The sequence below is a fragment of the Sitophilus oryzae genome, unplaced genomic scaffold (genome assembly GCF_002938485.1).
Source record: "Sitophilus oryzae breed Bouriz unplaced genomic scaffold, Soryzae_2.0 scaffold_358_pilon_pilon, whole genome shotgun sequence".
NCBI classification, from domain to species: domain Eukaryota; kingdom Metazoa; phylum Arthropoda; class Insecta; order Coleoptera; family Curculionidae; genus Sitophilus; species Sitophilus oryzae.
This window is the reverse complement of record NW_022146927.1, coordinates 115625-143367: the sequence shown is the minus strand read 5'-3', so window position 1 is coordinate 143367 and position 27743 is coordinate 115625. Positions and strand designations below refer to the sequence as shown.

General features: G+C 30.9%; 2 protein-coding genes and 1 long non-coding RNA gene across 3 annotated transcripts in view; 1 reads left to right on the top strand and 2 right to left on the bottom strand.

Moving 5' to 3' along the window:
- The window catches only part of LOC115884912 (ITG-like peptide), a 51462-nt gene extending 32318 nt beyond the window's left edge, over positions 1–19144 (bottom strand). Inside the window, exon 1 of the mRNA XM_030903638.1 lies at positions 18994–19144. The gene's annotated coding sequence lies outside the window, so the exon portion shown is untranslated. The remainder of the gene's footprint in view (positions 1–18993) is intronic.
- Positions 4834–5057, top strand: LOC115884913. The gene is made up of 2 exons (XR_004050630.1): positions 4834–4963; positions 5022–5057. It is a non-coding gene; the product is annotated as an uncharacterized LOC115884913 (long non-coding RNA).
- A 7431-nt stretch (positions 19145–26575) lies between the features above and the next one.
- The window catches only part of LOC115884917 (serine protease lint), a 51719-nt gene continuing 50551 nt past the window's right edge, over positions 26576–27743 (bottom strand). The window contains exon 12 of the mRNA XM_030903642.1: positions 26576–27358. Within this exon, the coding sequence (XP_030759502.1) occupies positions 27194–27358 (165 nt within the window). The 3' untranslated portion in view covers positions 26576–27193. The remainder of the gene's footprint in view (positions 27359–27743) is intronic.

Sequence of the window (27743 nt, the reverse complement as noted above, 5' to 3'; positions counted from 1 at the left end):
GTCGATGACGTCACTCCGGTAAATATCCTTAATAGACTGTCGTTTATTTTCTGGACGATTTCGATAACAAAGGCGCAGCAGACGGCAACATCCAGCCGGCGGCGCTCGCCAAAGAAATATCACGTGGGCTGTGATCCAGTGAACCCCATCGGGGTCGGCGTAATTAATTATCATAGAGGGCGTTGCTATAACTAGTCGTGAAAATGGTAGGGGTCATTAGAGGCGGTTTTAATTAGAAATAAATCGACTTTGAAGTGGGGGGAAATGTGAAAGTTGACATTTATTGATTATTTAGTTGATTTATCACAATGCATAGGAGTTCTGGATAACTAGAACATTGAGTATATATTTGATATCAATTAAACTTTTGGTTACATAATCAAAGGCGCGATTTTTAAATTCGTCGTTGCCAACCATTAAATATTCGGCGCCGGCTTGACTAACTGGAATTTAAATTTCGCGAATAAGACCAAATAATAAGTCAAATTGATCTTGGTTGAATTATTTTTATTTTACTTTATTATTTTCTATAGTTAGCCTTGAAGATTAGTTAGTCCTGTAGCGTAGTCAGCCTTGACATGTAGTTAGGCCCGTAGCGTAGTTAGCCTTGAAGAGTAGTTAGCCCTGTAGTGTAGTTTGACTATTAACTTGTGTATTTTTTTTAGCCTGTGTAGCATTTTGATAGCCTGTGTGGCTTGCTTTTTTAGCCTGTATGGCATTGGATAGCCTGTGTGGCATATTTTTTAATAGTCTGTGTGACTAGCCTGTGAGACATTTTGATAGCCTGTGTGGCTTGCTTTTTGCCTGTATGGCATTGGATAGCCTGTGTGGCATATTTTTAATAGTCTGTGTGACTAGCCTGTGTGGCATGTTTTTTAGCCTGTTTTAGCACTTTTAGCATGTTATTTAGCCTAGTTTTTTTAGCCTGTGTGGCATTTGATAGTGTGTGTGGCATATTTTTTTAATAGTCTGTGTGACTAGCCTGTGTGGCATGGTTTTTTAGCCTGTGTGGCATTTTGATACCCTCTTTGGCTTGTTTTTTAGCCTGTGTGGCAGATATTTTTAATAGTCTGCGTGACTAGCCTGTGTGGCATTTTATTATTTTATTTAAACTTATATTTTTAGGTTGGACAATTAATAAATTATTCAAATACCTGTTTAATTTTAAATTCACTTTATTTTAATAATAACTGGTAACATTGTTGCTCACACCATGTTTTTTCTTTAATTGCAGGTAGGTCATCTCGGTAGCCAGGTCATACAAGACTTTTGTTGCTATACAACATTTGTCCATTTGCAGCGCCCAGATCAAAGTTCGCTATTACCATTAGTAACGTACCATCTATTAGTATTGTTTTTATTTTATATTATTATTATTTACGCCCTTTAAATTTGTTTTATGGTTTTTATTTTTAAGTTTGAGTTGACCGCTTGAAAATAAAAAAATTGGCCCTTACACCTATGTTTATAAATAATATATTTTGGTTTCCTAAAATATTTTGATTAAAAGAAAATATGTAAAAGTGGGCAGAGCTGTGCCGGTAAAGCTTAATCACGTGACTAAACGTTTATTTGGTATAAACTATATATACTCTGTTTTTTTTCTCAGGTAAGATTTCGACAGACGATGACAGAAGAAAAGCAGATGACGTCCCATACCAATCTATTTATTTTACTAAAAAAAGTTTCTAATAATTTTAAGTTATCTATGGATGGGTTTAAATATAAATCCGTCATGCGTCGTGTCTTGTTGTTTTTAACCAGTTTTATTGGTTTATAATACGCCGATGCGTATGAACTCGCCTTTAGATTTTTGTCATTTTTGACGCTTGTCAAAGTCTTGCCAAATTATAGGTTATAATTTTGTGTCAACTTTTGTTAAATACCCTGCGTTTTGGAAGATGATGCATTTTGATTCGTATTATTACGTGTGTTTTGTGTCTTTTCAAGTCAAGTGGAGGAAAAATCGAGTGAAAATTAACTGTAGACCCAGAGCACAGTTTATGGTTAATACTCGCTGCCCAGACAGAAAGTCTTATACACCCCATCGTTAAAGTTTGTATACCATCTCGTCGTAGATAAGTGCATCTCGTATATGGTAGAAGGATCAAACTAAACACATACTAAAAAACTGGAGTAGATGTAAAATATCGACATCACACGATAGGTAAATAATGGATTTTAGTACTGCAGAAAAATAATGTCAAAAGGTACTGGTTTAAAAAATTAAGATTAAAGTTAATTAATCAACCTTTAAGGTATAAAATTTGGTAGGTGTTATTATTAATAAAATAGTTTGTTTTATTTACCTATGTTGTTTTATTTATTCCTGTGGAATATTACAAATTTGTATTTGTACATAAGTTATATTGATAAATATAATCATAAATGCGGGTAGTTTCATAAAGCTTGAAAGTAAAAAATAGTTCTTTTTTATATTTTTTTGGTATGTAGTGTCATGTTCTTGTTTGTTTTGTATTAACACATACCGGTTTTATTAAATAAAATAACTCGATTACATTTTTTCAGTTTTATACAGTTTTTTCACAATATTTTGAAGTAATCACTTGTCATCTTGTCAATCAAATTTTAAATATTTCCTGCTATGCGTTCCAGTTGTACCAACTTATTTCTTTGTAAAATAAAATAAACTACTTTGAAATTAAAATGACAGACACATCTATCACTGTCAAGGATCTTCTCGTTGGACAGACTATATCGGAATTTATTAATAACAGTTATTATTTTATAGAGTGTATGCAGGGTTATTCACCTCATTTCAAACAACTTCATTCATTTCAAAAGGTACAATAATATACAAAATATAAAAAACAACCTCGTATCAAATTTATTTTATTTGGATTTGGGTACAAACTATAGAATTTTTTTTTCAAACGTCACAAAAGTATTAATTTTTGCGACGTCATTGACAAAAATAAAAATGCCATTTTAACGCTTAAGCAAAGAGAAGAAAAAAAAAAATTTCTATAGCATAAAAGTACGAAAACTGTCAAATTCAATTGTGTAACTATAATTACTTACAAGGTATTAAGCTTCATTTAGAACTTCGCAATTAGGGGAATAAATTAGTGGTTTCAATTAGCGTAAGTTTGTTACTCTAATTCGAATGTAAGCATTCAAAACGTCAAAATTAGTGGTAGGAATTTTCAGTTAGTGGAAAAAGTTACCAAACATTTTTCTAATTTTCTCCACCACCTACATCTTATTTTCCCTAAAACCTTTTTTTAAACGACGAACTTAAAGAGACAAATTAGTTTAGCGAAAAACCGCAAAGGACGCTTTGCTTCAATTTAAAGCTTTCAAAGGGATCGTTGAGATAAAGTTATTTTTTCCCTCGAAAAAGCCTCGGGGCCAATTGAGACATAAAAGGTGTCCGGCGAGTTGTAAAATAAAGACGAGACAGCAAAATAAACCTTGCCAGGACGAATTTAGACCCGCCATTAAAACAATCTTGTTTACTAAAAGTTCTTCAAGTAGTTTTCTTTCTTGAGTCTTGACATTAAGGAGAATTACCGTATACTCACCGAGTCCAGTAAGCTAAACGACATATATACAGGGTGTCCCAGGTTGAGCGTGCATTAGAAGTTCCTAGAGAACTACAACATCTAGCTCGGAGATTTTTTGCACATCATAGTTTCACAATCAGATCTATCGATTAAAAATATTTTCAATATGGCGGCACATCCGGAAATACCGGAAGTTGACAGCAAACTTTCTTATTTTAAATGGGGGTCCCCATTTTTTATTACATACTTAAATTCTCTCTAAAATTTCATGAACTTTGATGTCAAACATTCTATATCTAACATTGACCGTTTTTTAGAAAAAAAAATATTTTAAATTTTTGAACTTAAAAATTAGAGTCAATCAAAAGTGTAGTAAACATTTTTCGTAAGATTATTGACATACATGTTACAAAGTATATTTTTACAATCCTTTTTATAAAGTTACAACCTAAATAAAATTTATTTTTAATGATTTTAAAGTTTGACAGACATGCACAAATTGTTGGCATTTTTTTAAACAAGTAAAAGTAGAAAATATATAAAATTGTAGGTACTTTCAAGAAATATAGTTAACTGTAAGTGCTGTATTTTAAAAATCTATCAAAAATCAAAATCATCAGGATAATATTAAGTATTGATTTTCAGACAAGAATTAGATTACAGTGATGGTCAAAAGCATTTAGATATTGCTTTGGAATCTACAGATAAGGTATGGCAGTTTCATTTTAAAGAACAAGATGTTAAAGTTTGTGATAAAATTGTCATCAGAAATACTGTCCACTTCAGTATTTACATAGGAAAATATTGGAGGACGAAGCTCTACCTACTGCATCAGGTTAATTTAAATTCTGAATTACAACAACAGCAACAAGCAAGAAGGGCACCATTAAATGAATATTATACACATAAGTATTATTATACACAGAAAGACTAATGTTATACACATAAATATTAACATTTTGTAGAGCAACAACAAAATAAAATACCAAAATATGAACACCAGCAACTAAAACAGGAACCATTAAATGAATATTATACACGTAACTACAATTTAATCGAATAAAAAACGGCGTCAGCGATGCCTATGAAATGAAGATTGCTGTCATTTTATATGCAAAATGATATGGAGAATGTCATCGAGATGTTCATTTCCAAGTCAACTGGACGCCGTGTTTTTTCGATCATACAGTGTTATTATACACATAATAAGTAATATTATACACATAAACATCCCTTGATAAAGATCAACATTTTGTAGAGCAACAACAGAATCAAATAATGGAAATAATGGACCCTATTGCTCAAATCAAAAACAAAATTTCAGCATTACCACTTTATTGGTTATATCAATAAAATAAATTATTGAGTTTATGAGTCTAGATCCTACAAGCAAGCAGATCTATCACATAATTTTAAATGAAGATTTATCTATTATAGTATGTATAAACACTTTGCATCTTTTATTCAATGTTGTAATGAATTAGCAAATTGCAGGTAATTTATTCTAATAACGAAAAAAAAACTTTGGATCAAAAAATATTTTCTTCTGATGAGGTTTATGAATATTAAAGTCTGTTGAAGTTTGGCCATTATGTGTTGGTATACAATTTATTTATGATGTTACAGTAGTTAAACCATCCGAGTACGAAACATGTTTAAAATCCACTGATCTAGTATATATAATATAGGATATTTCTACAGATAGAGAAAAAAGATAGAGAGATAGAGATATAGAAAATTTCTGACGTATGGAAATAAATTGTCTGACCGTTTGACACTTAATGTCAAAGGAAGCTAGATAAAATCAAGAAAAATATCCGTTTTCAATTAAATATTAAATAACTTAAAAACGATTTATTTTAGGTATAGGAACATGTATAGTTAAAAAGTAATGAATTCAAAAACCTTCATTAGTGAAATACAAAAAGTGGGTCACCATTTAAAAAAAATGATTTGTGATTATTTTTTAATCGTTCAATTCCATGACAGCTACCGCCATTATTACTTACGAAACACAGCAAAGAAAAGAGCTCTGAGGGCATTATTTGATCTGAGGCCAAATATAGGAGGTCCAAGATCCTCAAAACGAAAATTATATTCAAGCGTGGTTCATTCCAAAGTCTTCTATGGGTCTCCGGCATGGTTTATGGTAACTTCCAATAAAAGGCTTATGGCCAAACTTAGCAGCTGTCAAAGGACAGTTGTTATCAGAGTAATAACCGCATAAAGAACCATATCTACTGAACGGAGTTGGAGTTCTAGCACGGATACCGTCTATGGAACAGTACATAGGAGTAGGTTCAACTATAGCGAGGAATAACTTAATGGTTAAGTGGTAAGAAAAATGGGACTCAAGTAGCAAAGCTCGATGGGCCCATTTTCTTTATAGAGGTGTGGATTTTGTTTTACAAAATCCTTTGGTTATAAGTTTGTGACACATCTAGAAGTATGTTAGAATTTGGATGATATGTCAGTGAGTCAATGTCGAGAAATTTGACAAGCGATAATTTATAAACTATAAGGTATAATTACTAGATATTTTGGTAATCTAGTCTTCAATAGTATGTCCTCATGTTCAGTGAAAATTAATATTATTGCTTTATTCATCACGAAGTTGCAGGGTGGATAAAAGTGCCACTACTACCTTAAAGAAAAGGATTTTTAGGAAAATTAAAAAAGAAAATTTTATTTGTCATGTTTAAAATCTACTTGAGATTGTAGTGCGACCTGGTTTCTCAACAATTTTTTGTTTAATATTTTATTAATTACTAGCCCGTAAGAATTAATGTCAGCATGTCAGCAGTCAAAGACATTTATGTCAGCATGAGAAAAAACAATATGGCGATATTATTATATAACTTGGTAATAATATTTGAGGGGTAGTTTTATCTCGTTGGAATTTAACTTTCGAAAAATACGTTTGCCAGAAATAAGCTTTTTACGTCAAGCAGTTTAAGCAGAATCGTGGTTAAGAAATTACCCAACTTTTTGGAACACCCTCCATGATTTTTAAAAAAAAATCAAAATATGTAAAAAAACCAAATAAATTATGCTTGTCCAAGCGTTTTCCCGAAAGACTAACCGTTTTTTAAATAACAAATATTGTAATATTTGATTCGCGTTTTCACCCTCTTGGAATTTGAGATTCGAGAAACCCCTCCTTATCGAACCTCTACACCCCACAGTCAATCCGTTTGCCAAAAATCAGCTTTAAACGTCAAGCAGTTCAAGCAGAATCGTGATTACTCAATGGTCATATTTTATGAAAGACCCTGTATAAATTTATAAAAAGTCTTAAAATATGTAAAACAACAAAATAAAATATACGTGTTTAAGAGTTTTTCTGGAAAACTCACCGGTTTTTAAATAAAAAATATTTTAATATTTGAGGGATAGTTTCACCCCCTTAGAATTCGAGTTTCGAAAAATCCCTTCTTATCGAACCTCTACACCCTAAAGTCAATCTGTTTTCCAAAAATCAGCTTTTTACGTCAGGCGCTTTAAGCAGGATCGTGATTAATCAATGACCAGATTTTTCGAAACACACTGTATACATTTTTAAAAAATTTTAAAATATGTAAAAAAACAAAATAAAATATACGTGTTTAAGCATTTTTTCGGAAACTAGGCCGTTTTTTAAATAAAAAATATTGTAATATTTGTGGGATGGTTTCACCCTTTTGGAACTGGAATTTTAAAAAATCCCTTCTTATCGAACCTCTACACCCTAGAATCAACCTGTATGCCAAAATTGAGTTTCTTATGTTGAGTGGTTTGAGCAGGATCGTGATTAATCAGTATGTCAGTCACTTAAGGATTTTATATATTAGTATAGATTGCAACAATAACAAAAGCATAGCATACCATATTTTGTGATTTATGGAAATTATTAACCGAATACCTCGTAAATTATATACGTATTTCCAATCCATTTTCGATATTATATGCAAGCAATTATCATATTTACATTCAATTTTATGCAGCCCCCTGTTTTATCGATCCAGTCTGGGACTGCTGCATCAAATTGGGGCGCGAAGCTGGAGCCAGGGCAGGATGGGGTAGAAAATGAAGAGACAAAATAGATAGAAAGAGATGGGAGGGAGTGAGATAGAGATATTGTGCATCTAGAAGTAGGTCAAGTTATTTGGGGTGAAATAACTGAATGAAACCACAAGCAACAAATGTCAGTTACTGTGTATCGTGTTATATCGTGTTACGTGTTACTTTTACCCACTATTTTATCTTGAATGAAACGAAGTAACGTTAATTTTAATAGATTTTAACATAAAAATGTTTGAAATATATGGTAAGTGATATTATTACTAAGTAAAAATGCCTTTATTCCATTTGAAAATATGGATATATGAATAAAAATACGATTAGGGCATCTTTTAACCGGCAAGGACAAGACACGAAAAATTTATTTTTCTAAGGCTTCTTCATTAAAAATTGATGTTTTTAACACAGCCATGGCACTCTAGATTGAAATATCTGTCCTTAAAAGATGTTATTGCAAAAAATAACTACAAATATAATCAATCAAGAAATGTAAATCATATTCTGCTAAATTATGAAAAAGTAATTTTCCCATGATAAAACTGTTTTAACTATTATGGTCAAAATAAGCTTAAGGTTTTAAAAGTGGTTTCTTAACGTAACCACATTTTTAAAATGTTATTATTTCTTCTTGAATTGATAAAATGGAGAATAAATATCTATACTAATATATAAAATCCTTAAGTGACTGACTCACTCATTAGTCACGATCTTGCTCAAACCACTCAACGTAAGAAGCTGAATTTTGGCATACAGGTTGATTCTAGGGTGTAGATGTTCGATAAGGAGGAATTTTTCGAAATTCCAGTTCCAAGGGGGTGAAACCACCACTCAAATATTACAATATTTTTTTCAAGTCAAGTTTCCAAAAAAACGCTTTACCACGTATATTTTATTTTGTTTTATTACATATTTTAAGCTTTTTTAAAAATGTGTACAGGGTGTTTCGAAAAATATGGTCATTTGTTAATCACGATCCTGCTTAAAGCGCTTAATGTAAAAAGCGGATTATTAAAACTGGGTAGAGGTTTCATAACAAGGGATTTTTCGAAACTCGAATTCTAAGGGGGTGAAACCACCCCTCAAATATTAGAATATTTTTATTTAAAAACCGGTGAGTTTTTTCGGAAAAAATCTTAAACATGTATATTTTATTTTGGTGTTTTATGTATTTTTTAAAAATTTATACAGGGTGTTTCATAAAATATGACCATTGAGTAATCACGATTCTGCTTAAACTGCTTGACGTTTAAAGCTGATTTTTGATAAACGGATTGACTGTGGGGTCTAGAGGTTCGATAAGGAGGGGTTTCTCGAATCTCAAATTCCAAGAGGGTGAAAACGCCCCTCAAATATTACAATATTTGTTATTTAAAAAACGGTTAGTCTTTCGGGAATTTTTTTTCAATAGTGTGTGCACTATGTGCGTATATTTTTTATTACTAACATCTATTAAATTTAAAAAATGTCTGTATTGTATAGTAATTATGTATAGCGTGCAGTATCTAATTAATAACTAAAAAAAATTAAAGTACCGCAGCGCGCTTCCTTACCACTTTTTGTCTCGCTAGCTCGTGTGTCACGACCTTTAATTTTTACTCCCAGCGCGCGTAAAGCCGATTAACTTCAAAATCTATATTTATATATGATATAACTGGTACTAGAAGTTGCATTTTATTTTATATTTATACAATATAAACTATATGTATGACTACAAACTTAACAAATTACTTATGAAAATCAATTTAATTAAGATCCTTATTAAAATAAGAAAATTAGTGGTACAAATATGCATTTAAGAAGAAGGTCAAGTTGTACGCGATTAAAATGAATGGGACATAGTTTCAGTTTAACAGAAAGCCTTCAAAGATGTAGAAAATTATCAAGAACGAGTATATATAGATCAAAGTATTTTAGAGTACATATACTCTGTTTTTTTTCTCAGGTAAGATTTCGACAGACGATGACAGAAGAGAAGCAGATGACGTCCCATACCAATCTATTTATTTTACTAAAAAAAGTTTCTAATTATTTTTAAGTTATCTATGGATGGGTTTAAATATAAATCCGTCATGCGTCGTGTCTTGTTGTTTTTAACCAGTTTTATTGGTTTATTTAAAAAATGACAGATCGTATTTCAATTTTATTGGTTTGACGGAACGATGAACGACAAACGGACGCCGATGCGTATGAACTTGCCTTTAGATTTTTGTCATTTTCGAGGCTTGTCAAAGTCTTGCCAAATTATAGGTTATAATTTTGTGTCAACTTTTGTTAAATACCCTGCGTTTTGGAAGATGATGCATTTTGATTCGTATTATTACGTGTGTTTTGTGTCTTTTGAAGTCAAGTGGAGGAAAAATCGAGTGAAAATTAACTGTAGACCCAGAGCACAGTTTATGGTTAATACTCGCTGCCCAGGCAGAAAGTCTTATACACCAATGAAGTTGCCATCGATAAAGTTTGTATACCATTTCGTCGTAGATAAGTGCATCTCGTATAAGGTAGAAGGATCAAACTAAACACATACTAAAAACTGGAGTAGCTGTAAAATATCGACATCACACGATAGGCAAATAATGGATTTTAGTACTGCAGAAAAATAATGTCAAAAGGTACTGGTTTAAAAAATTAAGATTAAAGTTAATTAATCAACCTTTAAGGTATAAAATTTGGTAGGTGTTATTATTAATAAAATAGTTTGTTTTATTTACCTATGTTGTTTTATTTATTCCTGTGGAATATTACAAATTGTATTTGTACATAAGTTATATTGATAAATATAATCATAAATGCGGGTAGTTTCATAAAGCTTGAAAGTAAATAATAGTTCTTTTTTATATTTTTTTGGTATGTAGTGTCTTGTTCTTGTTTGTTTTGTATTAACACATACCGTTTTTAGTAAATAAAATAACTCGATTACATTTTTTCAGTTTTATACACTCTTTTTCACAATATTTTGAAGTAATGACTTGTCATCTTGTCAATCAAATTTTAAATATTTCCTGCTATGCGTTCCAGTTGTACCAACTTATTTCTTTGTAAAATAAAATAAACTACTTTGAAATTAAAATGACAGACACATCTATCACTGTCAAGGATCTTCTCGTTGGACAGACTATACCCTAGAACTTTCTAAGTCTTATTATATTTTCTCAAGCAATTTGGCAGCGTTTAACTGTTATTAAACTGTTGTAACGCACTTTAATAGATATTTACGATAAAAGTGAGTAACAACGGAGTTAACTCGCGTGTATTGTACAATATTTTATCTACGTCTAACTATAAAAACACACAACGAATTTTAAAAATTATTGTACTTAACTATATACCTATCCTAAAAATCAATTACCTTAATACCTTTGTTCAAATAACACCATGCATGGCAATGTCAATATGACAGTAAATAATATTGATGTCACTAGTTTAAAAAATGAGCGATTCGGAAAGTATTCCCTCTGACATTGAAGAAGAGGTATTTAGAGCCATTTCTGAATTGCTTCCAGCAAGATCGAAACAGAATAGTGGCGAAATACCCATATAGGATTTTTTGGAGAGATGAATCCGCTACATAGGTATCGACATTTTTTATTGAAACAGAAGTATGAATATACATATTCTAAGTATGAAAATACTTAGAATATATACTTATAGTATATTCGGTGGTGCACCGAAAAAAAGTACACAACTATGGAAATGAAAAGGTACTTATAACATATTTTTCCAATTTAGTGCAAAATAAATGTTTTACAAAATATTTTTTTCTCTTTGGTAGTCATCTAAACAAGGAGTGCGGTAAGGAAAATGCGTAAGTTAAGTGCTTCTTAACTCAACTCACTGACATTGATAAAGCATTTTAAAATATAATGTAAAGGTTTTCCTTAACGATATCATAGACATTTACAAAATAAGGACAATTATTATTAAAAAAGCAGTTCAATTATTATTAAGATTGATTAAGTATTATGATGTATTGATATATTTCCCTAAAAATTACAAATTATTTTATGTTCTGTTTATACAGGGTTGTTCACCACATACGACACGGAATATTGTAGCTAAACGATTAGATTTTTACAAATTGTAAGTTTTGGGTTCGTTGAAGGACTATTAAAGCTTAAAAATATTTTTACAAGATACAGAGTGTCCCAAATAAATAAAAAATATCAAAGTTGTATTTTTTTAAATGGAACTCCCTGTATATTATTACGTTTTTAGTTTCTACGATTAAAATAAAGGTAAATTTGATTAAGGTTTATTACACTTAAACCTTACCGTTTTTGAAATATTTTCAATTTTGTGAAATTGCAGTAAAAATTTTTAAGCTTCATTTCTCCAAGGGTATCAAAGTTTTTAATATTAAATATTTACTGAAGTCTATTTACTGATCAGTTATTTTGTTGGAATAATAAAAATAATACTACCTCATACAGAGTGTCTAAAATTTTATTTTAAATTATTTGTAGCTTTAAACGGCAATAACTTGTTTAATTTAAATAGAACGCCCGAATATTATTGGAGAATCAGATGCACAATTTAATTGCCTATCAAATTGTATTATACCACTTTTTATCTATCCCTTCAAGTTTTCGTAGAAAATGCATTTTCTTATAATTTAGACCTCATTTATCAATATACCTATGAAATATTGACATTTTAGATTGTTTTTGTACAACAAATGTACAAAATGTACAGGCTAGTAATATTATCGTTTTTAGCAAAATAATAATATTACTAGCCCATTTGTATGCAAAAAGAAAATTATTTATATCTTTAAGAGTATATAATTAAATTAAATATACCACCATTATTTTCGCCCAAATACTAATTAATTACATACTTAATTATGTTCGTTAATAAATTATTCTAAATAAATGTGGATTTGAATCAGAAGTCAATATAATAATAAGTTCTGAAAATGAATGTCTCTGTTGTTATAAATAAGCATTTTTCAAAAAATCAAATATCATCTTTAAGGTGTTAGTTTTTACCACACTGTTTAATACACATACAAAATTCAATTTTTTAGTATTCGAAGCAATTATTAATCAACGCAAATAGTCAATTAATGTAGTTTGAATACTGGAATCATATTAATTGGTCCTCTTTAACAAATATTTAAACAGTTTTTTTTATTTTTTACTGAAATAAACAAACTATATCGACAATATTAATACCTGTATTCTTTAAAAATTTGGTACATCTTTAAAAATAATCTAAAATGTCAGTATTCCATGGGTATATTGATAAATGAGTTCTAAATTACAAGAAAATGCATTTTCTACGGAAACTTGAAGAGATAGCTAAAAAATGGTATAATACAATTTTATGAACAATTAAATTGTGCATCTGATTCTCATAAAATATACAGTGTGTTCCATCTAAATTAAACAAGTTATTGCCGTTTAAAGCTAGTAATTATTTAAAATAAAATTTTACACTCTGTATAAGGTAGTATAATTTTTATTATTGCAACACAATAACTGATCAATAAATAAACTTCAGTAAATATTTAGTATTAAAAACTTTGATACCCTTGGAGAAATGAAGCCTTAAAATTTTGACTGCAATTTCACAAAATTGAAAATATTTCAAAAACGGTAAGGTTTAAGTGTAATAAACCTTTATCAAATTAACCTTTATTTTAATCGTAGAAACTAAAAATGTAATATAATACAGGGTGATCCATTTAAAAAAATACAACTTTGATATTTTTTATTTATTTGGGACACTCTGTATCTTGTAAAAATATTTTTAAATTGTAGCTCTAATAGTCCTTTAGCTACAATATTCCATGTCGTATGTGGTGAACAACCCTGTATTTAATTTAAATTCTATTAATGAGCGGAAACTTTTTATTATTTATGTATTCTCGCTTGGATGAGAGCTTACCCGAAAATAATTTGATGTATATTTGATTAAATTTCAATTAAATATTTAATACGCGCCCACGACATTTCTGTTATTAATGCACGGATTTTATAAGCCAGAGCTTAATATTATTGAAATTTATGAACATAATAAGCATTGATGTTAGCATTTTAAGTCAAATTTTTCTTTAGCAGGACGAGAATATTATACCTTTGTTTCGATTTAAACAAAATGTATAAAATATAAAATTATATTTTTATTATTTTACTTTAATTTTATATTAAATAAAAAACATTTCTGAAATTGTCAGCTATAATACAAACATTTTCTAGAATCCTCTATTTATATATAAAAAAGGGAACAGGAAGTGAAAGAAAGCTTGTAAAAGCAGGCAGAATATATAACTCCCATCTCCCGTCCAAATTTTGCGATAAATTTCCGGTTAGCATTATTTGTATCTTCTCCCCGAGGACGTGCTGGTACACTTTGCGTGGCTAAAATTCTTGAAACCTTAAAAGCCCATTTGTATACATTAATTTTAGCGGAAATGAATTTTATCTTTTATGGAAATACAAACTCACAACCAAACAGCACCCAACAACGCCCTAATTACGCTCTCCTTCACGCGTTGACATTTTTTCGGTAATTCGATTAACATCTGAAATTATCACAACACAACACGACGCCAAGTTTGAATTCTTTTTCACTTATTTTTTACTACCCGAAACAGCATCACACAAACCTCGTACCTGAGTGTTTTATAGTCTCAATAACTACACTAGCAACAAACTAAAATACTTATATAACATGACAATACCGCGATTTTAATATTATTTTAATGCGATCAACATGACGACGAATTTCTGATTTTTGCCGTTGAAGCGCTCCGGTCGGAATTTGTTGAAATAAACTGAAATGCAGCGAGCCTATAATATAAGTTTGTTAAAATTGTTGAAGTAAAGATAACAAAGACTATTTTAACATTGGTATCTCACCAGAACACAAAGAATCAGCGGAAAGAACAGTTTAAAGTTCAAATAATCATAAAAGTAAAATAATTCAATACCCACCTAGTCGTAATTTTATCACACGCAATCTTTGTTTTAGATTGTTTGGTTTGAAGTATTTGTTTACTACGAATGCTTAATTAAAAGTAAATTAAGGTTAAAACATGAATAAAGTAAATAAACAGAAGATTGGTAATTAAAAGTCTAGGTAACGAAGTTAGATAATTTAATTAAAGGAAAATAGGGTTTATTATTGTACTATTGTACTAAAGTAGAGATATATAGCGAGACCAGTGCGGGATTGTGTGCCTGCTCTAAATACAGTGGACGAGTGAAGCAATGTTACATTAGTTTGCATACAGGGGAAAAGAAAATTACAAGGGTAAGGTTTTTTAGGTTTATTTTTAAGGAGAAGACGATCCAATGCAGATGTAACTGGAATATCTTTGAATAACAAGACTAAGGAAGGAGCATAATGCTATCCATGTATTCATGCATGGTGGGCGGAAAAAGGACTCTAGGGTGGGGATCCTTGATAGTTCTGTTTCATGGTACAAAGAATACAAGGTATGTAATTGCGCAGGTTGGTCGCTACGTCACAGGTGATAACAGGCGCTATTGGTCAGCATGCTCCGCGCGCCAGTTCAAATCGTCAAGATATTGTTATAAACCTGTTTTTTTGTTTATATACCGTCATTGAATTATCGCTAAGCAAGTTACTGTGGAGCAGTGCGTAAGGAGTCGGGCTAGGAAGCGAGAGACCCGAGTTCGAATCTCGGGCGGGACATAACTTTTTATTTATTTTTTTAAATACTGTTGTATTCTATAGTTTATTTTTGTAGTATAAAAAAGAACTATTTATTCTGTTATTTTTTAATCTCCGTTATTAATATAAATTGATTGTTAGTACAATACCTCATTTAATATAAAATAATATTCTACTTTTTGAAATGTATCGGGCCCTAATTGTACCTAAAAGTAATATATTTTTAGTGATATACCATATTGTAAACTATTTAATATTTTAGTCACTTAAAAAGTTAATTTGCATTGAATAATTGCCTACCATTAAAGGAAATTTGAGCTATATAATCCTTGATGGGCATATTCTGGGTATGCAAATACTTCCTTTAAATTTTGGGTGTCGTTCAACCGATTTATTCTCAAAACCAGAAACTTCTACATATAAAAAGAAGCAGAGGTCACTAATTATAATAAACTTCACCCTTGGTATTACTTCCACTAATTATAATAAACTTCACCCTTAGAATTACTTCTATCACAATTACAATACGTTCATCTGCATTGGCATTTTCTACTTTTCGATGGGAAACAATAAACTTCCCAATATTTTTTAAATGATGTAACAATTCCTCTTGTGGTTACTTTTCCATAGATATCCTCAACTCTGTCCTCATGTGAATTCAGAGGCAATGAAAATGAAAATTATTTACCATAAACATCGCAAACTAAAAACCTAATAAACAATTTTATACCGAATATAGAAATAAATTCAGTATTCTTACCTATCGTCCAAATCCATGTTAATAGATAATTATTTTTTTAAATATATTTTTGGAACTGCTGGTTTTAGTAATTATTAAATTAAACGAACTAAAAAGTCTTAAAAATAAACAATTCTTAACCATAACCCCAAAAAATGCAGATCTCCTGTCAACTTTCTTTATTTTTTATTTATTCATTATTTTCCTAGTGACGTCACAGGTGGTATGCGCGAACTGAACGAAATTGGCGCTGCTATCGATCATACCTTGTATTCTTTGTACCATGGTTCTGTTTGACGATTCATTTGACACATTTGAATTTGATTTGAAAGTTTGTGGATTTGTCAGTCTTTACGCAGCTTATTTTACGTTATTTATTATTTATTCTACTACTGATAGTTGTATAAAGGTAGTAAATCTAGATGGAAATTGTGGCAGAACCTAAATTAACAGTGATACTATCGCGATTTATCGAAAAATACTCTAAAATAGTTGGTTGTGTGCCGTGCGGTAGATCTCGGCAAAAATCGAGTGAAATAATGGAACAACTTTTCGCTAGTAAGTGACTATATAATATAAATACGTGTAGTAAACCGATCATTTATAAAATTCACTTAAAATAACTAATTATATATTTTTTCTTGCATTTTTCTTTTATTTACTACTTGTCACAGATTAGATGTCAAAGAATTTAGATACGTCAATTTCAGACTTACCTGCTTCAGTAGCGTATCGGATGTTTGTTTTAATAAATAATTATTAGTAGTAAACGGTTCTGTTTCACGTATAAATTTATAAAGAAAAAGAACATTTAATACACGTATTGGGTCTACGTGTAATCCTAGTATATCATAAATTGCTAATATACGTTTACCATCTTGTATAATATTGGTATATACGATTATAAAATGAATATAGGTACCTTAAATATATACGTTGAAGTCGCGGACATATTGCAGTTTATTATACGTTTCACATTCTTTGTCGTTTACCTAGATAAGACGGACGGTATTAGATCAGTTTAAACGTATAATATACCATAGTGTGTTGCTTGGGTTGTATCGATATATTCTTAAAGGAGAATTCTTATCCTTCTTCTCTTTTTGAGAATCGATTAAAAATATAACACTGATGAAGGCTGTATTGTTGGCCGAAACGTTTGTCTATAGACTAAATAAAGATTTAAATAAAAATATATAATTCAGCGTGTTCGGAACCTAATGTTCTAAGAAAATCAATTTAAGAATAATAGCTGTTTATATATTTATAATTAATTTATTTTTGTTTTCTAAAATATTTTGACTAAAAGAAAATACGTAATAGTGAGCAACGCTGTGCCGGTGAAGCTTAATCACGTGACTAAAAGTTGATTTGATATGAACTGTAAATAATTAGTACGAATTAAGTTGTTGTTACAAATTTGTTAAGAAAAAGCAACAAGTTTTTTTAACGATTTTAGCACTATACTAGTAAACAAGTATTCGTTAATAAAAAAAACATAAATAACACTAACTTTTTAGTTAATATATCCCCATCCATAAAATACAAACAGAATCATTAATTCTGAATCCAGTAGGATGTTACAAAGAAATTTTTTTTTTAGTTTCGCAATACCTTTTTTTAGAATGTTTTTTCTTTAATTGGAATATTAAAGAATTACAGATAAATAAGGACTGTAATTAATTAAACGCCATGACAAACACCCAATATCATTTGTTTCATTAATCAGACATGAAAGCGGTAAAACATAATTCCGTAATGTATGAGACGCAACTTTTAATAAATTAGTTTTTTGTTGAATTACTGCAACTGTCAAGTGTAATAAAATTAATATGTGGCAGTTTTTAGAAGACTTTAGTTTAGTCTCTAGTTTTATATATTTTATTAAGTATAATAGTTATTTACAGTACAAGTGGGTTTATGAACATGATTACAACAACGAGTGTGAACGATTAGAACGACACGAGTTATTGTTTGTTTGAATTGAATTTGTTGTTGAAGTTGAAATTGCTGTAAGTTGGACTAATAGTAATAATAACTATAATAGTAATAATAGTTAATAATAAATTAGGGAAAATATGTACCTAATTTATTAATTTTATTTTTATTTTAATTTTATTAATTCAGATAAAATTGCGTTTATCTCATCAAGGATACCGAATTCGACAAAATATCAAGAAATAACTTTTAATTGAAATTAAAGCGTCTACACAATTTTGATATTCAAAGAAAAAAGTCAGTGGCGCACATGTCTTTTTTTGGAAAGCTTTAAAATATGTCGCATTTATAGTAACTTTTACCCACAAAATTTTATTTGGAACGGTAAAATTATAACAAATCGAAAAAATTATAAGTCTTTAACACCCTGTAGCTACGAAAGGAAACAGAACAGGACCTATGTTAATATGAAAAATATATCTTAATTTACCTGAGGAATCTCCCCAGGAGAGATGGCACATGCTTTTTGAAACACCCTGTATAAACCATTAAACATATTGAAATACTTTAAATGCAGAAAATGTTCATTTTTAACTCTCAAACTAATAAAAAATAATAAGTTTTAACTATTTAAAAAAACAAAGAAAATTATTATATAATTTAGAAAGTTTAGCGTAGAATTTTGAACACCCTGTAAGATTTATGATCACTATAGTTATAGCACAGTAATACCATATAAAGTAAATACCTAAAATAGTTTTGATTTCAGAACAGTTCTTGTATTTCTACATATATTGTGTCATAACATAATAAATTATGATACACATCTTATAACTTTTTTCAATTTAATATATTTATTCCTTCCCAATTCTGACATTCTATTTAATACTGAAACTAAATAGAAAATAGGTATTTTTACATATTTACTAAAGTATTTACTCAAAAAAGAATTATTCATTCATAACATTCAGATATTAAAAATAAAATTATTTGTAAATATGAAATGAAAAATAACAACATACTTATAAAAGATTTTTAATTGATCCCGATAAATGTTATAGATATATTACAAATTAAAATAAATCTTACCCTCGATCGTCTTCTTTCTGTGCCTCTTTGATCACCGTTGCCGCCGCAGTCGCACGACGAACTGTGACGAAATCAACCGACTGGCAATGCGACGATTCGAGCTACGACCGAAGTGGACGTCACCAAGCGGATGCAGTTTTCACGAGGCGATCCATACAGGTCTTGGGTTATATGGCAATCGCTCGGTCGTTTTCGTCACTCTTCGTTTCGGGACGAGCGCTGAAGGTAAAACGCGTGGGGGTAGGTTTGGTCAGGGTTGGTACGACGAGAAATAATTGCACGGTTTAATGAAAAAGAGTGGAGAGTACTGGAATTTACTCTTCTTTTTTACTGGCCTACTGAAATTACTGAGGTAATAACAAATTTCTGGTGGTGTTTGTTATACTAAGTTTATCCAAGATTCATATTTGTGTTGAACACAGTTTAAGAAACAGATATGTTTAAGGATGTATTCCGTTGCTTACCTTGGTTATGGCTTTATGTTCCGTTTCTATAGGCTTCCTGAAAGTTTTCTTATTACGGAACACGATTCCTGAAGAATTCGGTTATAACTGTCACCAAGCTAACCAGAGCGAGAAGGCTGGTTTTTCTGGGTTTGTTTGTCAATTAATATCATTTATGTGACAGAAATCAAGCAAATATTAGAAGTTCCAGTAAAATTCTTATTTAATTTCTAAAATTTGTAATAATATTTTGTATTTGCATCCAAAAGCAATGGAAGTAGGCAGTAAAGGTAAATAAATTTCATTAACTATTGTTTCTTAAAGTCAGGAATATTTAAAGAAAACATGAAAAACAAGACAATAAGTAATCGTGAATGTTTTTTAAGCTATAAAAATATAAATATTGATTAGATTTGTTTATTTATTAATGATCTGTTTTAATATTGGACCTGCAAATCTTCACTTGAGCTGTCTAACGAGTTTAACAGTTTATTAATAAAGTACTTTTTATTATTAAACTCCATTGAAAAGAAGAAGCAAATGTAAAAGCAGAAAATAGGCACATTAAAAATGCATAAAAGATACATTTTATAATAGACGTATTGAAATTTAGAAAACGTCAACATTTGACGTTTCCAATATTTTACCCAACCGTTCCGTATCAAACCGATACTTTTCAAGAACCGCTCTTTACCGTAGTTTACCAGTCTGGTTCGCCTGGTTTTGCAACGGAATACAGCGTAAGAGCGCTTGCACACATACCGGCAAAATCGGTGCCGGAGCCGGCGACGACTTTGCAAACGTTCCGACAGTTGTATTTAATTTTATTGTATCGGAGTATATGTGAAGGAACTAATTTATTTATATTGCAATCGATTTGAGCAGCGGCACCGGCACCGATTATCCCGGTGTGTGTGAAAGCGCTCTAAGTCTGTCTAACGGGTGGATCTCTGACAGTGACAATTGTGTCTATCATTTTATTTCACCGGAAATTGTATTTTCTGTCATTTTTTGGATGTCGTCTGTCAAAATCTTTGACGACTCGTTGGAGAGACTTGGAAGACATTTCAGACACACTATATAAATATACAAGCTATACTGCTTTTTTAAATTTATTGCATTTACATGCCTCCGTTCATCGGATATACGATTTGCTTGTGATTGGTGTCATTTCCATATCGATTTCACTGTTTTATAGTCTAGAAAATGAATAACTTTGAATTTTGACCGTTATTTTTTACCAACATGGCAAATATAAAATCCCTCTATCAGAAAAGTTACTGATATCCTTTAAATTGAGTGCCTGAACGAATCAGATAGGTAACCCTTTTTACTTTCGTGAAATAGAAAAGAAAAATGATAAAACAAGTGACAGTTCTTACTCTTCTTGCAAAAATCTACACGAAATGTCATAATTGTCAAAACTAAAATGTCATCAGCTTTTGACATTTCTAATTATCAGACCAATGCCGTCTCTAATAGAACAGCCTCGGAGCCAGATTTATGACGTCACGCTAGTTAGATACTACGGATTAATAAATATGTTGTAGAATACACGGAAAACATAATCGTTCCTCGTATTTTTGGTTATACTAAAACGTTTTTTTAAAACAAAAAAAAAATAATGAAAACCCAAATGAAAACAGCGTTTATATAATAATAATCAGCGTTTTTCCCGAACCTAAATTCCAAGAAAATCAAAAATTTTAGAATCATTTTACATATATAATGACAGCCATCTTTATTTCATAGCCATCGCTGACGCTGTTTTTTCTATGATATTGTATTATTTGCAAATATAATTTTTCGAATATTGATACTTGCAAAATATACATATAAATTTTGTGAATGCAAATAATAATACATCACTATTAGTAGATATTGAATGTTTTTTGTTAAATTAGATCGATTTTCAAACCACAAAATTTAAAATATATTTTACATTTTACCCATTATGTTATGTACCTATTCATTATTTGTATATTGTAAAACATTTGCTGCATTTGTATGGTTCGTAGTTTATTTATTTATTACTAAAATAAATAGGTTGTGATATTTCATGTAAACTATGTATATCATTTTTAAAATACAAACCAAAAATACGAGGAATAATTATGTCTTCCATTTATTCTAGAATATATTTATTAATATGTAGTATCTAACTAGCGTGACGTCATAAATCTTGCTCCGAGGCTGTTCTATTAGAGACGGCATTGCGTCAGCATGGCTGCAAGTTGCTAACCTAATAAAATTAACACTAGAAAAGCCCGCGGGAACTGTCAAATTCAAAGTTATTCGTTTCACAGACTATACTTATAGTCTAACAGCTAGCAACATTTTTGAGACAGAATTTTAAGGAAGCTGGTTCTTTAATACATCTTTAGCTATGCTCTCCTGAACAGAGTGCGGATCGTCTGGCTGCCGGTAGAAGTTCCGTGCACTACTGCGCATCTCGAATTCGCCCTGTATTTCAGGAACTAACGAAGGAGGCTAGGACCAACCTTTATGTAACATATTTAGTTGAAGTGGATGTAGAATGTAAAATGAGTAAAAGGGCGGGTTAATCACTGCAACCTTAGATTTTAAGATCTAAGGTGCCCCCCTTCCTTGAGTCATCACATAGTCTAAAACCCATCATACCCCTGTTGTAGAGGGGTATAATGGGTTTTATGGGGGTATAAGGGGTATGAGGGGTATTTCCCACCTCCTCTCCTGTAGTTCTTCCTCCGAGGGTACACACCCTTCTGCGGTTGGAGTTTGGCCCTCCGTGCCGCCCTTCGCAGTCGAGGAGTTTGCCTCCGGCTGAGGAACCCGTGAGGTGGAGGATGGAGGATCTGTCTCCATTTTCTCCACCTTAGACCTGATACCGGTGTTGTCCCGTATCTATAATAGAGAATATGTCCCTCTTTCTCTTTTGCCTCCTTGGATTTGAGGTCAATTCCTACTCTGAGGACCTGACCATGACCCTCCTCACACCATGACTCACTCCTCCACATTTTGTAGATCGTTATGTTGCGATCCGATCACCACTACTTCGTCTAGTATAGCCTCTTCTAGATACGTTTGCTGGTCGTTGTAGTAAGTAAATAAATCTAGATTGAGAAAAAAACAATTAACAAAATGTACCGCATTTTAGTACAAATTTAGTACAAAAAACTGAAATGACCCTATCGCAGGATTTTATCAATGGATCCCCTCTGGCGCATCCCGATGCAAGAACAGTTGAGGTCCGTAGAGGGTAGTGGGGGGAGAACATTAGTTGGTTAAAAACGGGTGGTGGGGGAAAACCAGAGAAGTGGGGGCAGTGTGGCGTCCAGGGGGTACTTTACAAAAAGGCACAGCGAGAAAATAAAAAAAACCGTTTTTAAACTCGGAAAATGTCTGGAAAAAATCTGTTTTTGCGCTCTGGAAATAGGGACAAAATTGGCCTGGTAACTTTTTTGTGTGTTTTACCCTAAAGTTTTTAGTGAAAGGCTTATTCACACATAGTCAGTCGCGTCACAGTTCCGTTCCGTCAAACAGTTTCTGTTACGATGAAAAATATACCGCTGATTCTAATTTGATCAGCAGCGAAACATTGATGCGTCGCATTCTTTCAAATATTGTAATACGTTTTTATTTAAATAACTGAGATCTAGGTCTATAATAAATTAAAATTCCCAATAAACCGATACAAATAATTTAAATTCAATTTCCAAAAAAAAACGTCCAAAGCATCAATCAGCAATGATACGACGAATAATAGTGCTGTATGCATGTGAAACGTGGACGTTCAATACAACAGAAAGTTCGAGGCTAGAGAATTGGGAAAGAAAAATACTGAGGAAGATTTTTGGAGGAAAGAAGATAGACAACATATGGACTAGAAGAACAAATGAAGAATTAAAGCAACTACATCGGACACCGAGTATAACGGGAATAGCAAGAGCACAAGCGTGTGTGGCTAGGACACATTAAAGGAATGGCTGGCAAATTACTAGTATGATAATAAAACGTGAAACAGGTGGAAAGAGAAGGAGGGGTTGATCGAGCACCAGATTGAAAAAGGATGTTGTAGAGGACTTGAGAAAGATAGGAGTGAATGTGTGGAGAATAAAGGTTGAAAAAAGTTTCCGGAATACAATTCGGACCACCCTGTATATAATCGTAAGTTGAATGCATCTTTCTAAAGCGTAGATTTCTGTCTGTCCTGTCCCTGTTTCTGCTTCGGTTTTGGAAGCATCTCCATCTTTGTCAGATAATACCTACTTTATCTGTAAAATTACTGATTGTGCAAATATTTAGAGAAATCCAGTACAACTAACTCAGTTGGAGGACAATTATTCTCTAATAAGTATGAATAGCTGTTACAGATATTGACTGACTTGACTGAGACGTATCTATCATGTGTGAATATACCTTAAATATTAATTCTGTTCTTTTGCAATTTTAGTTATTGTTCAGTTGGTGAAAATTGTCACTGTGGGATATGAAGTGTATAATTGAAGCGAATTGGAAATAACGTCATAGGAAATATTTGGGTCCAGTTGCGTAGAATAAAAAAATGATTTTTGAGATGAAAATGCATATTTTAATAATAATTTTTTTTCTAATAATCATCAGTGTTAAATAATCTTTGTAATAACTAAAAAAAAGCAAGTAATAATAATCTTTGTGTAACAAAAAAAAACTTCAATTAAATGAAATAATATATATTTAATATGATTCTTATATTTATTTAATTCTTACTTTTTCTGTATGTTATTAAATGCTTCTAAAATTAAAATATTAAAATAAAAAAAGGAAATGTGAATCGTGTACCAAGAAGTTATGATAATATAAAGTCTAAATATTTACTTGTACTATTTCAGTACTACTGCATAGAAAATTATAGCAAAAAAATCTCTATAGTTGAATGAAATACTATAACCATGGCGAGTCTTACAGAGCGAGTCTTAAATGCGTTAATAAATGCTTCTAAAATTAAAATATTAAAATAAAAAAAGGAAATGTGAATCGTGTACCAAGAAGTTATGATAATATAAAGTCTAAATATTTACCTGTACTATTTCAGTACTACTAAATAGAAAATTATAGCAAACAAATCTCTATAGTTGAATGAAATACTATAACCATGGCGAGTCTTACAGAGCGAGTCTTAAATAGTCTTTCGCCGTTTATGTCTGGTTATATGTTTTGGTAACTTTCTTTTTATGTTTTTTTTTCTTAATAAAACATGGATATGATGGCGCATTATATTAAATTAACGAACCGTCATTTTTTATATATTATATGTTCCTAAGGTCTTACTTATTTATTTACTGTTCCTGGCGTCCAAATAAAGAAAAACCTAAAAATATCCAAGATAATCGTATATTTTACCCAAGATATTCCAAGCACGCGTCTCAGAATAGCTGTATCATACTGAAATGGCGAAAAAAGTTGGCAAAAGTGCCGTGAAAACCTTTTTCGTTGGTAATAGAAATATCCTCAAACATTTTCTATTGATATTAACCTATATAAAGTTGTTTTTATCTATAAGAAAAATCTCAAAATAGATATACACTTTTCTATACTCTCTGGAAATAGCAGACACTTATATTTTATTTGATAAAATACTGTTATTCCAATCTTTAACTATTTATATATACACGTACAAAATTCATCACATAACTTTAATACGCTGATGCAAGTTGTCAAATACCTACCTAATTTTTGAACTAATTTCAACGACAAGAAGTTTTCATTGAACAAAAAGAATGTTTTGTTGAAAATAAAACTAGTATAATTTTTAACATGTCTTTTATATTGATACATACGTACATCCTTAAACAATTATAATGTATAAAATAAATATATAATACTAATGTACATTAATTACAAGTCGTTTTCTTATTAGCCATCATTAATATTTGAAAGTTTTATCTATAAAACAGTTCAAATAAAAATATAATTTTATTTATTACAACCACAACATCCTTGATAAAATCTAAGGTTTATGGCTAAATATGGTAGTTTTTTGTTTTGTACAACAACTTTAAGGTTTTTAATCACATTTTAAACAAAAGAAAATAGGAATATAACCATATTATAATTTAAACAAATGCAAATTTTCATTCGTTAATTCAGCTTATTCATTAGACGGCCTGGGGTGGAACTTTGTAACTAAATAGCGATCGGTAGCGATGAAGAATACTGACCTTGGCCGTAGAAACTAACTGGCAAGCGACAGTATTCTTCGTTTTTACCGATAGCTATTTAGTTACAGAGTACCACCCCTGTCGAGTTACGACCGTTTATACGGAACTCTGCGTACCTAAAAATTTGAAATATTGAGATTAATAGTGAAAATATATATAGAGTGTTATATATTTTCGAGAAGCCCAGGCCAAGCTGAATAAGAAAATTTAAAAATATACAGGGGGTTCTATTTAAAAAAAAACATAAGTATAGTTAATATCTCAAAAAATATTTTTTTCGAAAAAAGTCTGACTACGCCACTGCATTCTACCCAGAAAAGCGCCTTTAGAATGTATAATTCATTTTTCCGTGGTTGCTGAAATAAACAAACTATCGAACATCTTCAAAACGTACAAAATTTGAGAATCCTCCTGTAGCTTCGAAACCGATCAAGATAGCCATTTGTAATTTTTTCAAAAAAAGAACCCGAGGCTGCAGTATCAAAATTTGAATATTTCTCACGGTTTCCTAGGTATCCTATAGAAACAACCAAAATGGTCCACCCTGTACAGGGTGTCCCATTTTAGTTGAAATCATACGGTATCTCCGTTATTAGTGAAGATAGAACGGTGCGGTTTTCACAAATCTGTCCCATTTTTTTGTCAAACGGAAGATGCCGTAAACAAAATTTTCATAGCCCTCTTCGTTTCTGAGCTGCAGGGTCTTTTCGAAGTCTTTATGATCCTCCCTGGAAATAGTGGAAATATTGACTAGTATTAAAATATCCAGTGGCGGTGTTATTATAATATATTTTATAATAATTAGTACATGCTTCTCGCAAATATTACTATTATTTCTCTAATTTCTCTAAAATTGTCCATGTATATTCTTTTTGTAATTTTAAAGACTTAAATTTTTTTTTTGTATTTGTATTGTGTATTTTTTGTTGTTTGTATTTTTTTTGTGATTTTGTTGTTTGTGAGTGCTTTGTCGATGAAGCTGTTTTGGCTATTTGTACAATAAAGCGTTGTTTGTTTTGTTTGTTTTGTTATTTAGCAAATTGCTAAACAAACTGTATATACAATTTAACATATTTTGATAAAAAACCGCGCGTCTCTGGATATTTTATGAACGAAATCGGCCATGTTTTTTAAAAACTGCGTTTTCCTTACCGTTGCCTTATTGTTTCAGATCCGTTTGTCAGACTTATACAAGAACAGGCTAGGTAAATGACCTTAAGTCGACTGGCTGTCTAATAAATAGGCTGTAAATTGTTTAATTGGGTTTGTTCCAACACAGAAATTTGTACCGTTGTACTAATCAAACTCAAAACCTAATTTTTAATTATAAGTTTTAATAACAAATTTTGTATTTTATTAGATATATTTACTGATTATTTAGTACGAAAAAAAAAGCGTAACCGTACCAAGAACGGTTTTTCTCTGCTATGTTGGAACAAACCATTTGTCTAAATATATTTGAATTTTTATGGTTTCTGCTCTAATGGTTGATCTCTTTTCTTATAAATTCTTGAGCAAAATTAACAAAAATAATCTCATTTTAATCTTTAATACTATACAAATTTAAATCTGTTATTTCTATTGAATGCCTGTTATACTGGTTATCCAAGGTTTGAAGAACGTTGTCCTCATGTATACGCCTGGTAGATACGGTGCAGCACATTTGATACCGTGCGATACTGTGCCGGCCAGTTCATATCTCGTGTCCGGTCGTTGTAATACCAGAGGTCCACCAGAATCACCCTGTAAATAAAAAAGAAAAATCAAATAAAAGTACTTACTAAAATTGTTATAGTTAAAAAGTTAAAAATTTTGGTTTCGGTCAACTATCCAGTCACAAATTTGTTTATAGTCTAATTTACCTTAAAATGAACTTCTTAGATTATCTGAATAAAGTCTGAAACATGTTTCTTATAAAAAATATTCTAAAAAACGTTTTTATTTTCATGGTTGCCAAATCAGCTAGATGTATAAAAAGTTCTTTGCCTCGGGTATAGATACCGCCACGTTTTGAAAACAAAACGAAATTGAACGAGACAACAAGGAACGCCAAAAAAAATCCATACGCCTTTCTCCGCAATTTTACGAGTAGTTTTTAGGCGCTTTTAAGAAACAAAAGTAGGTCGAG